Source organism: Austrofundulus limnaeus, unplaced genomic scaffold (assembly GCF_001266775.1).
Source record: "Austrofundulus limnaeus strain Quisiro unplaced genomic scaffold, Austrofundulus_limnaeus-1.0 Scaffold108, whole genome shotgun sequence".
Classification (NCBI taxonomy): domain Eukaryota; kingdom Metazoa; phylum Chordata; class Actinopteri; order Cyprinodontiformes; family Rivulidae; genus Austrofundulus; species Austrofundulus limnaeus.
In genome coordinates, this window is record NW_013952510.1 from 901,384 (window position 1) to 912,446 (window position 11,063).

General features: G+C 39.1%; 1 protein-coding gene across 1 annotated transcript in view; it reads right to left on the minus strand.

Moving 5' to 3' along the window:
• Positions 1-1,667: 1,667 nt before the first annotated feature.
• lrp2b (low density lipoprotein receptor-related protein 2b) overlaps positions 1,668-11,063 on the minus strand; it is a gene marked incomplete at its 3' end in the record, with an annotated part of 37,571 nt that continues 28,175 nt past the window's right edge. Inside the window, 17 exon segments of the mRNA XM_014013908.1 lie at positions 1,668-1,702; positions 1,844-1,945; positions 2,072-2,152; positions 2,386-2,514; positions 2,629-2,692; positions 2,905-3,031; positions 3,707-3,826; positions 4,976-5,158; positions 5,322-5,542; positions 5,783-5,911; positions 6,398-6,563; positions 6,659-6,802; positions 6,998-7,123; positions 7,242-7,376; positions 7,808-7,936; positions 8,567-8,689; positions 8,817-8,954. Coding sequence (XP_013869362.1) covers positions 1,668-1,702; positions 1,844-1,945; positions 2,072-2,152; positions 2,386-2,514; positions 2,629-2,692; positions 2,905-3,031; positions 3,707-3,826; positions 4,976-5,158; positions 5,322-5,542; positions 5,783-5,911; positions 6,398-6,563; positions 6,659-6,802; positions 6,998-7,123; positions 7,242-7,376; positions 7,808-7,936; positions 8,567-8,689; positions 8,817-8,954 — 2,152 coding nt within the window.

Consider the following 11,063-nt stretch of genomic DNA (forward strand, 5'->3'; position numbering starts at 1 on the left):
GTGCGCAACGGTGTGTCTTCTGAATAAATGAAAATGATTTAACACAGTTGTTTATACTTTTAGCAGCTCTTTTTATCCCACAGCTGACCTGCTAAAAATGGATCTCTGACAGACGGACTTCAATCTCTGAACTCTTAAAGTTCTTCTATTTTTAGTTTTCGCTGTCATTTTCATGAATGAACACTTCCTTGTATCTGAGGCAGGAAACATAGCCTTATATGGTGTTTTTGGGGTGGTAATTATGCTAATCTCCTCTCGCGTGCACGAGCAGCTGGATACGTACAGGTGGAAATTACGCAACTCATTTACACACTTTTCCTGAAGATAGAAGAGTTTGTTGAATCTGACGTGACATGTTCGTACGAACCCTTCGTACGAACCCCCTGATGAGGCCCATTGAGATTAAATTTGTTGTGGAATAGCTAAGAATGATCAAATGCCTATTGTCCATGCCAATCCCAAATTAAGCTAACTACAAATGCTAATGCTAATTATAAAGGGCTGTACAGTTTAAAAATATACTTCATTACAGTAGTATTAGAGAAAAATCTTGAACAATATATAAACACATATACAAAATCCAAGATCCCCACCCACTTGTCAATTATTTGGGGGTGGCACCTGGGGTGACCCATCAGGTACCGGAGGTGACACTTGCCACCCTGGCCATTGCTCTAGCTCTGCCCCTGATGTACTGAAGTGTAAGTGTATTTATAGAGCATTTACCTGTATTTCTTATATTAATAGGGGCACAACAAAACATGTATCTCGAACCGTTCAATACACACTATGTATTGAACTATAAAGATCTTTAAAATTTATTTTATCATCTTGTCTTCTGAAGATAAGCTGTGTTGAAGGCTCAGTGGATCTGAGTTTGACTACACCACGGCTGAGCAAAGATCCACTGAGAAAATTGCTGCTTCAGCAAAATTTAATTTAAAAACTGTAYTTTTGAGGTTAAACAAATGCTCATAATTAATTTTAATAAATCACAAGCCAAGAAGAGCATGGAAATTTCTCTTTTTTTTGTATCGAAAATACAGTATATAGAACCATGAGACTAAAGTATCAAACCGAACCGAATCGTAAATTTTCTGTATCGTTGCGCCCCAAATTAGTGGTGTCCCACTAACAATACTGGTCTTGGTAACAGGCCAGACACCTGCAGTTTTACAAATACTTGTACAAAGTGCCCCAATACTCAGAACTGATACAAATGCCAGTATTGATACTCCGATGAATGTATTACAGTTTACTTTTCAAATGAAAGTTTGTCAGGTGCATGTTTATGAACATTAAACAAGTTAAATTAAATCTTCASTGTTGCAACAGTATAAATCATGCTGTATGTGATCCAGTCAGAGGTGTTGTAGGCCTATAAGGAAGCAGTGCTAAGGGAAGTATGCTTTTAAAATTGTAGTGTGTAATGTTTAAGTTCTGCTGCAGTAAGTACTCGGTATCGGCGAGTACTCAAACTGAGGTACTTRTACTCAGTTTGAGGAAAAACTGGTTTCAAGACAGCCCTAATTATTACTTTTTTTGCTACTTGTTTGTTAGGTGTGAGTGCAATGGTTGGGTCTTAAATAGACATGTTTAAATCTGTACACCTGTGTGTGAGTGTGTGTATGTGTGGACTCACTATGTAAACTGGATTTTGGAAAAACACTGAACTATCATCTCCATTGGGTCCAACCGGCTGCTGAAAAAGAAGCAAATAAAACTTTAAAAAAGCTGAATTCATGTTCCTGCAAAGATTTTTATTTTTTACAAACACTTGGTCAAATCTATCTTCTGTGAATTTTCTTGTTGAAGGCACCTGGTGTCACACTTTAAAATTTACCTCCAATATCAGCTGTGAGCTTGATGCAGGTGGCTGTGCAGAAGTGGTGTCACTGTCAACACTTTCGATAACTGAACTGTGAGCTGGGTCGTCAAAAATCTCCTGAAAAATTACATTCAAGAATATTGAACTACTTAAAAATAAATGCACAAACAAGTTCATGCAATTTATTTCAGATTAAGGAAGATTTTAAACAAATATATAATTTATAGGGCTTTTAAAACCAACCTCCGTGAAAATGGGAGACTTGCTTGTTGAAGGCTTATCCACAGCTTGAACCTCCTCCATATACAAAGGATTATTAAYGTTCTAAAATATAAAACAAAGTTGATCAAAAATGTCAAATGTTAAATATCAAAAATTTTAATGTTTAACCCTATGTATTGAAAATGTGCCTTTTTTGTACAGTAAAAAACAAAAACAGGACTAACTATTTGATCAAATATATAAAAAAAACAGTCAAACTGTACAAAGAAATGAAAGAAATATTTTGAGGAGACTTGCTGTGGAGCTGTGCGCAGAATCGCTCCAGTTTTACTGACCTTGTTTGTTTCAGCGGGAGCAGAGATGGCGGGCGGCGTGCTCTTGGAGCCMAGCTGCGGTTCCCCTTCATACGTCGGGTTCGCAAAGCTCCTCCCCTCGTCGATCATTGATACAGACACGCTGGGAACCTGACGCAAGGTAGAAAACACAGTAGTCACTGTTTATATGAACAGGAAGCAGATCAGCTGTCGAAATCTCAGGAAATAGCTTCTTGTCGGTTGATGAAAATATTAACGGACTACCTCTAAGTTCTGCCTCGTTAAATCATTTTCTGCCGTTGCTCTATCAGTTCTGCTGAAACCATTCCTACAAACAAATCAAAATATGTTAAATGATGTAATTAAAATACTGAATTAATAAAAAGTAAATGGAAAAGAAACAGAATGTTAACATTTGCGCACATAATAGAATGGAATACTTCTGGTTATTTTTGTTGTACTACTCATGAAGGTTTATAAAAAGTAGATTTGCCAATTTGAATTAAACACTAATGGTAATGAAGACCAATAATGTCGCACCTGAGGCTTGAAAAACTGGGCATGCTGCTCTGCAGTCGTTGCAGCACGTTGGACTTCTTCCTGACGTAAAATACCAGAGCAACCAGCAGGGCCACAATCACCACTGTCACCCCGACAGCTATTCCAACTGATAAAGCAAAATAAAATCAAACAGAGTTGCACAAAAGAGCGTGGTTAGTAAAAGTGTAATTTAAATGTATGTAGGAATATTTGGAAATGAAATCAAACACACCTGAGGAAGCGACCACAACGAAGCTGTTGGTCTGGCAGAATTCTCCACTCCAGTCTGAAGGACATCTATGGAACAAGAAGAAAAAAATTATAACTCTCATAATTTTTAATTTCACACAGCATTCACATCCCCGTTAATTAATACAAGCACATATCTACAGATGGAAAGGAGTTCTTACATGCAGAGAGCCTTGTTGTCATCAAAATAACACGTGCCTCCATGTTGACACTGACATGGCGGTGGCATGGTGGGTGGTGGCTCGAACCCTGAAGGGTCAGAAAAGCACAGGGGGATTTTTGCATCTGTGTAGAAAAGCCGGCATTACTGTTTAGAAGGTTGACGTTTAAGTCTTTTCTGCRATGCTTCATCTTTGAAGTATTAAAACTCCACCAGCACGCCTCTGGATTCTGTGTAATCATACTGACGTCTCCACGGAGTCATTAGTTGTGCTTCAGATAATGTGGGAAAATGAGAAAATTCAACTTTTTTCAGTTTGGCTGCTGGAAAGGTCACAGATCCTCTTGCTTTTATAGCACACACAAAAGAAGGAGCTCCTCTTTGTTTTTTTACCTGCATCACATTCAGTGTTGCTGCCGGTGATGAAGCTGGTGCCTTCAGGGCAGGCGCAGGTGTATCCTCCCGGCCGGAGCAAACACAAGTGGCTACAGGTTCCCTTACATGGATTCTTCACTGCAAACATAAATATTAAAAAAATCAATATTTGAACGTCTTAAGGCATCTCTGCTTTAAAGGGATCCATGATTAGTTGTAACATTAGACTTTATTTGATAAACATATATTTTAACTGTTAAATAAAGACTGTAAAATACTGTGTAGGCTGTTTAGTTTTGTAAATTTTTAAAAATATATTTTGACACGGACAGAGCCATTTTATTTATACACTAAGCATTCTGGGTAAATGATGACGTGGAGGTCCTCGTGCGAGCTATATCCACCCTGAAGGTTAAATCTTGGACAACATCTAACGATCAACTCTTTTAAATGAAACCAGAGAGCGTTGACAGAGAGGAGAAAGTAGAAATGACTCAGCTGTAACTGAAAATATGGATGGAGGACAACAGAGCTGCTTCATGGAAGAAGAACCTCAGCTTAGCCTGTTAGCCTTTGCGCTAGCGCAGATGCTATATTGCCTTATATGTATTAGCTCGGCGCTAGCGCGACAAACAAGCTAAACTGAGGTCCTCTATCCATATTTTCAGTTGCAGACTGAGTCATTTTTGCGTTCTCCTCTCTGTCATGTGKATRGAGGACCTCAGTGACGAGAGGAGAATGTGTAGCACTGAGCTAATACATATAKATAGCGTCGGGGCTAACGCTGAAGCTAACAGGCTAAGCTGAGGTTCTTCTTCCATGAAGCAGCTCTGTTGTCCTCCATCYATATTTTCAKTTACAGRCTGARTCATTTCTACCTTCTCCTCTCTGTCAACGCTCTCTGGTTTCATTTAAAAGAGCCAATCGTCAGATTTTGTCCAAGATTAACCTTCAGGGTGGATATAGCTCGCCGGCAGCCTCGCATCGAGGACCTATCCACGTCATCATTTACCCAGAATGCTTTGTGTGTAAATAAAATGGCCCCTTCCATGTAATATATTTTTAAACCTTTAGTTTAAAAATTATAAAAACTAAACATCCTACAGTATTTTTACAGTCTTTATTTTACAGTTAAAATATATGTCTATTAAATAAGTCTAATGTTACAACTAATGGGGGATCCCTTTAAATATAACAGCATGACTTAAAGATTTATTTTTTTCTGCACATTACTGTCAACAGTTTAGCACATACTTTTGTATTTGCAAACATGAGCGTGACTCTTACTGGCAAAGGAGTTGTATCTTTGCTGTTGGTACACAGAGATCTGATTCAGCCAGGGTCCCGCTGTCAGCACTTTGACTTTGGCTCCACGACCAAACTTGTCCTGTCGATACACCTCGCCTTTCTCCTCAGTGCTCCAGTAGACGTGGTCCTCAAATACGCTCACACTGAACGGGTTTCTCACGTCTACATGAAAWGGAATAAATAAACCCCAATCGTGAAAATRAAGTCAGTCCTAAYTGTATGAACAGTTACTGCGTCAATATCAGGAACTATGATCACACATAAACATAATTTCCAAGCAAATCACGTATAGGTACAACTTTAACTGTTTCTTTATATTCCTCACCTATAAAAACAGCAGTTCTACGCTGCTCTCCTGAAGGCAGAACAGACTCGATGCGACTTTCCTTAGAGTCTGACCAGTAGATTCTGTCTCTGTTGGTGAAATCAATTGATAAGCCGGTGGGCCAACCCAAACCGTCGGCCACAAGAACTTTTCTCTGCTGTCCGTCCAGCCAGGAGCACTCAATCTTAGCCGATTCCCCTCGGTCGGACCAGTACAGCATACTGCGGATGATGAGCAGAAATTAAAAATCAGATTCCAAAATAGTGGTTAAAGTACAGTATCTTCTGGTAGAATGCTACAATAACTTTAATTTAACACTTATTGGACACACTTGTTGCATCACTGACCTGCTAATAATGCAGGGGAAATATAACTTTGGCAGCAAACACATAAAGAACAAATAAAACTCCTTTAAGTCATCAGTTTGTTCTCTGAAGGTGARGAAAAATGATTTGCCTCACCCCAGTCGAGGATTCACCGCCACAGCAGATGGGAAACCAAGATCAGTCTTAACAAGATGTTTCCTGTAGCGTCCGTCCAAAAAGGCCACTTCTAACCTCTTCAGCTTGGAGTCTGCCCAGTAAAGGTTTCTGCAGGAAAAAAGCAACATCATTTACTACCAAATTCAACTTTTTATATAAAAAAAATGAAAAACGGCGGTGTTTTCGCAGCTGATAAGACTGCTGCATTTATTGCTTGCTGCTAAAAATGAAAGGGCAATGTTTTTGCCTGTGTCTGTGCAACTTATATTCTTTGTGTTAGCAAAATATCTCATGAAACATCGCATAGATTTCATKGAAACTTTCAGATGTACATCTACAACTTGTYAACCTTTGGACTGGACACAATTCAAGATGGCCTCCACRAAAACGGCTGTAACRTKTATTGGGCTACAATTGGRCATGGTTGTAGTTGCGTGCCATTTCCAACACACACTTCAAGCACCAACRGGTCTTACAATGTTGAACAACATTTAAAAATGATACTTTAAAACACATCCAAACTAACAAGTGAAGTTTTTCCATTATATACAACATTTATTCACAGAACAGGAGAATGCTAACGGACAAACTTACCTGCCCACCCAGTCCACAGCAATGCCATTTGGTGACGTGATGTATTTGATGCCAAGATCAACAGCAGCAGCAATGTTGTTACTGCCATCATCCACTGACGGTAAATACGCTCTCTTAATGGCACCTGGGATAGAGTCTTTACCAGCAACAGTGAAGTACACCATACCTGTGGAGGGGAAAAGAAATCCACACAATGTAAGGTATGATGTAATCTGTCCAAACTAATCTGACTTTACTGGAGTTCTGATTTGTGCATCTTACTGAATCCTGTGCTGTTGTGGTCCCAGTCATAGTCCAGTGCCATGATCCGCTCCTCCTCTTGGAGAAAGTCATGGTAGGTTTGTGTCTGCAGGTTGAACCTACGGATCCGGACACTCTCTGGCAGCAGCAGCAGAGGAGCCSCTCCTGCAGTGGAAAACAAACACTTTTAAATAGACTCTTGACCCAACAGAATAACTAATAAACAATGCAGCACAGGCTACTCGGAAATAAGATTTAAGATTTTGAGTGCTGCGTTTCATGCTGATTTTCTTTTCAATGCAACAAATGACTTAAAAAATGAATTTAGTAAGCCATCAAGAGAAAATATGACGTTCTCACCATCAGCCTCACACATGTCGCCATTTCCTACTTTCCTGTATCCAAGTGCACAGTCACAGTCGTAGCCGCCTTTGGTGTTTTTACAGGCCTGAGGACAGATTCCGTACTCCTCACACTCGTTGATGTCTAAAAGAGATAAGTGATAGGCGCCAAAACAGGTGGTAAAAAGTAAAAATATCGTCATGTTTGTATGTTTCTTCATTCTATTGAATGGTTCATGAGCTGGATCTGTGTGTGTGTGTACCCAGGCAGGTGTAAGTGCTGTCTGGGTCCACTTTGTATCCAGGCTTGCAGGAGCAAATGAAGCCGGTTCCGTTCAGATTGGTGCATTCTTGTTGGCAAAGCTTGTCAGTTTCACAGTTTCGATCATGGCCAAAGTCTAGAAACAAGCAACACATTTAAAACGCTGAAAGTAGAAACACTAAACAAAGTTATTCTCCAAAATCTGGAAGCACACATTTCTGTCCTGTCATTTAAAAAAAATAAAATCAAACAAAAAGACTTTTTGGGAGTTTAAGGCAGGGCTATTGAACTGGCAGTCCATGGGCCATCTTTGGCCCGTAGGTCACTTCCGGCTGATCAATGAGTAGAAATAACATTATTGAAAAAAAAACTGGGGGGATTTTTTTTTAAACTTAATTTAATGTAAAACTAATTTCAAAAAATTGTGAATGATTTAGCAGTGTTTCATGCTATTGATGAGCTACCCCCTAACCATGGGGATGTCTGGCCCTTGTGCTGTTGGCTTTGAGTAATGGTGGCCCCCTGAGCAATTTAGCTGAACAGCCCTGGTTTAAGGGTTTTACTTACTGCAGCCCATTTCATCTGTTCGGTCGCCACAGTTGTCATTGTGGTCACAGACGTACGGCAGGGGTACGCAGTGCCCGTTGGTACATTTAAACTCTTCCAGTGTGCAGGGGGGTAGGGTGGGCTCGCGGCCTGTAAAGGATGGTCAAAAAGACACTATAAAAAGACAAATACCACTAATTTAAACACATAATCTGTGAGTTTTACYATAACACGAGGCATACCGTGTGTTATGGTGTATGGCGTATATGGTGTGTTAACCATCTTCAGCCTAAAAACAAATACATGAACTCTGTGCATTTAACTATTTAATTTTCTCTTAGATTAATTTGATTGATGTTTAAGCTGATTGTGTAATATCTCCATAAAATGAACTCTTTTCTTATCCGCTGAATGTTTGAGGCTTTGTGACCTGCCCCGCCGCTGAAGTCATGTAGGAATTTCCCATTTCACTGACCTCAGAGAGGAAAGTTTAAAGCATTAAAGGGGTTTGGACTAATGCCTGGCAATCCCTGCAACTTATTACAAATCTGGTTATGGCTGCATTTAAAACAAGGGGGAGAGAGAGAAAAAAAATAAAGAACAGGGCAGTGCACTTAACCGGATTTACTGTTAGTAGAAGCACAGTGTTTATCTCTGCACTRTTGTTCACTTTTTTCCTGCTTGTTTCCGGGTGTGTCATGCTTTTGAGTTTTCTGTTAGGTATGATTATTCCGTATTGTTTCAGTATATAAATGTGGGATGTAGGGGTGGGAGACATACAGAGATCTTCTTTCTCATCGCTGCCGTCGCCACAGTCATCTTTTTTATTACACAGCAGGCCAGAGAAGACGCAGTAGCCGTTAGCACAGCGGAACTTGTACGGCATCTCACAGGTGATGCTCACTGTTAAACACCACAAATGCAAAGTCCATTTTTGGTTTGTTTTGCACAGAAACAACACAGTAAAAAAACTGAGAAAACGAAAAAGGGCTGTCAAAAACATTCATAAACAAGAATTTTCCCCCCTCACAGCATAGACTGAGTTGTTCATCTGAGCGATCCCCGCAGTCGTCAACACCATCGCACACCCAGCTCTGGCTCACACACAGCCGGTTCGAGCACTGGAACTGATTCTGCGGACACCAACGGCCTCCTGGGTAACGAGTGGCTGCAGAGGTCAGAAGAGTTATTTATTTGTTTATTGTTGCTAAAACTTGAACTCTGCAATTATATCGCATTTACACACGAGTTCTTTAAAGATGAAAATCAATGAATCAACACAAWTTAGCAATTTGGTTAAAGATTGATGGTGAAACTAGAATAAAGTAGGACAATAAAAAAGCTCATGTTCAAGAAAATAAATCCAGTTTTATAGACCTTTAAAACAATCGTGATTCTAATTTACCATCAATGATAGATGTTTGGTTATGAAACGGTCTGTGGTTTTTATTTTACATGAAAATATACATTTGCAACCAAATGACTTTTTAGATGAGGGGTTATCTTTACAGTAGGACTACTGGTCAAAAGTTTAAAAACAATCATTTTTTAGTTTTTTTATTATTATTTTTTCTTCTTTTTGAAATTCAAGCAGCTGAAGTCCAATAAACAGCTTGAGAGAGTACTGGTAAGTATGGTAAGTGCACAACTGCCAAAGGTTTAAAAAAATRTAAGGTGACCCAAAACTGCAAGTCAAGGCGTTGGTGAGTCCAGTTTCCTTCACCATCACAAYGCAGTCAGAAACTGKTGGAGACTCTGACAGGAAGAGGTGTGGCAGACCCASCAAGACAGCCCCAGATCATCACACTTCTKCCTCTGTGTTTAAAAGTTGTCACTYACTGAGAAACTGTAGTCCTGCTGATGAACTGCAGCTTTGWATTTATCAGCCAACACCTTCTTCCAGTCTTTATTGGTCCACTGGTGGAGCTTCATGGTCCAGGCAAGCCTCCTTTTCTTATTCTGAACTCTTAGAAATGGTTTTCTTGCTGTGATACGACCTGTCAACCAGCAACTCCAAGTCTTCTCTTCACGGTTAAACCAGACTTGCCTTCTACGACCACTATTAAGCTGTGAGAAGCTGAGGGTCTATGAGCCATCAATCACACACGCTGTGGACTCAAAGGGACTTTTTTTTGGGTAACTTTATATTTTTTTTAAACCTCTGGCAGTTCAACACTTACCTTTATGCCCTTTCAAGCTGTTCATTTGACTTGAGCTGCCTTCATACCAAATAAAAAACWTGGAAAATGAGGGTGTTCTAAAACATTTGACTTGTAGTGTAGATATGTGAATAAGTTAAATATTTCAAAACYTGACTGCACTGAAAAAAATGATTTTTGGGTGTAGTAACATTTATTTAATTATTCTTTTAAATTTTACAAAAAAATTGCAAAATCTCTAAACTACAGAATTTACTAAATAAACAATACACATTATATTATATATCGATATTACTGTACAAAAAAGTAAATGCTAATGGTATTTTACCAGTAATATTTAAGTGCTTTTTCTGGACAGCACATAAACATGATTATATTAAAAAACTTCTACTCTTCTGAGCTAAAACTGAGGGCGCATGTGCACACAAAGGCTGCTGCTCCTCATTCCCTTGCTTCACTTTTTAAGGAGAGGACAAGACATGGTCGAAATAAAACATAAGTTGTCTGGTTTCTTTTGCTTGATTACATTTGTTTATGTGCAATAGTTTGATGGCATAATGTAGGTGATATTTAGTTGTCAGGGGACAGGGAATGCATATTGTAGCATTCTGCTGTGTTTGGCTGTTTGTCATGTGACTGCAGTGGAGGATTGTGGGTAGGATTCATGTTTGTTGTTGTTAAATCATTTTAGGGAATTGGTTAACATTGTTCTTTCAGCAATTAGTCCGTTGTGTTCCTCTAATTTGTGTGTTCATTATTTGTTAACTTGTGTTAAACCGTTCAGCAGAAGCAACCATAAGTGAGAGTGGTAGGCCTAGTCCTTAATAAGACCTGTGAGTTTCACTTCCTGTGTTGTTCATGAAGAAGAATCCAATAAAGATTCTTCTAAACCACCACCTGGTGGTGAAGTCTTGAACTACAGCATGAGCTACAACTCACTTTGTAGCTGTGACGTGTCATGCTACAATATTGTGCTTGATGCATGTGCACTGTTATAAAGAACTTGTGAGATTTATTAGAAAAAACTCCCGTAACAATTTGCACTAACGTTTAAGTAAATTGAAATGCTACAAATTCAAGTAATATCTACTCATCATTATCTAGTAAAAGTTATTAAG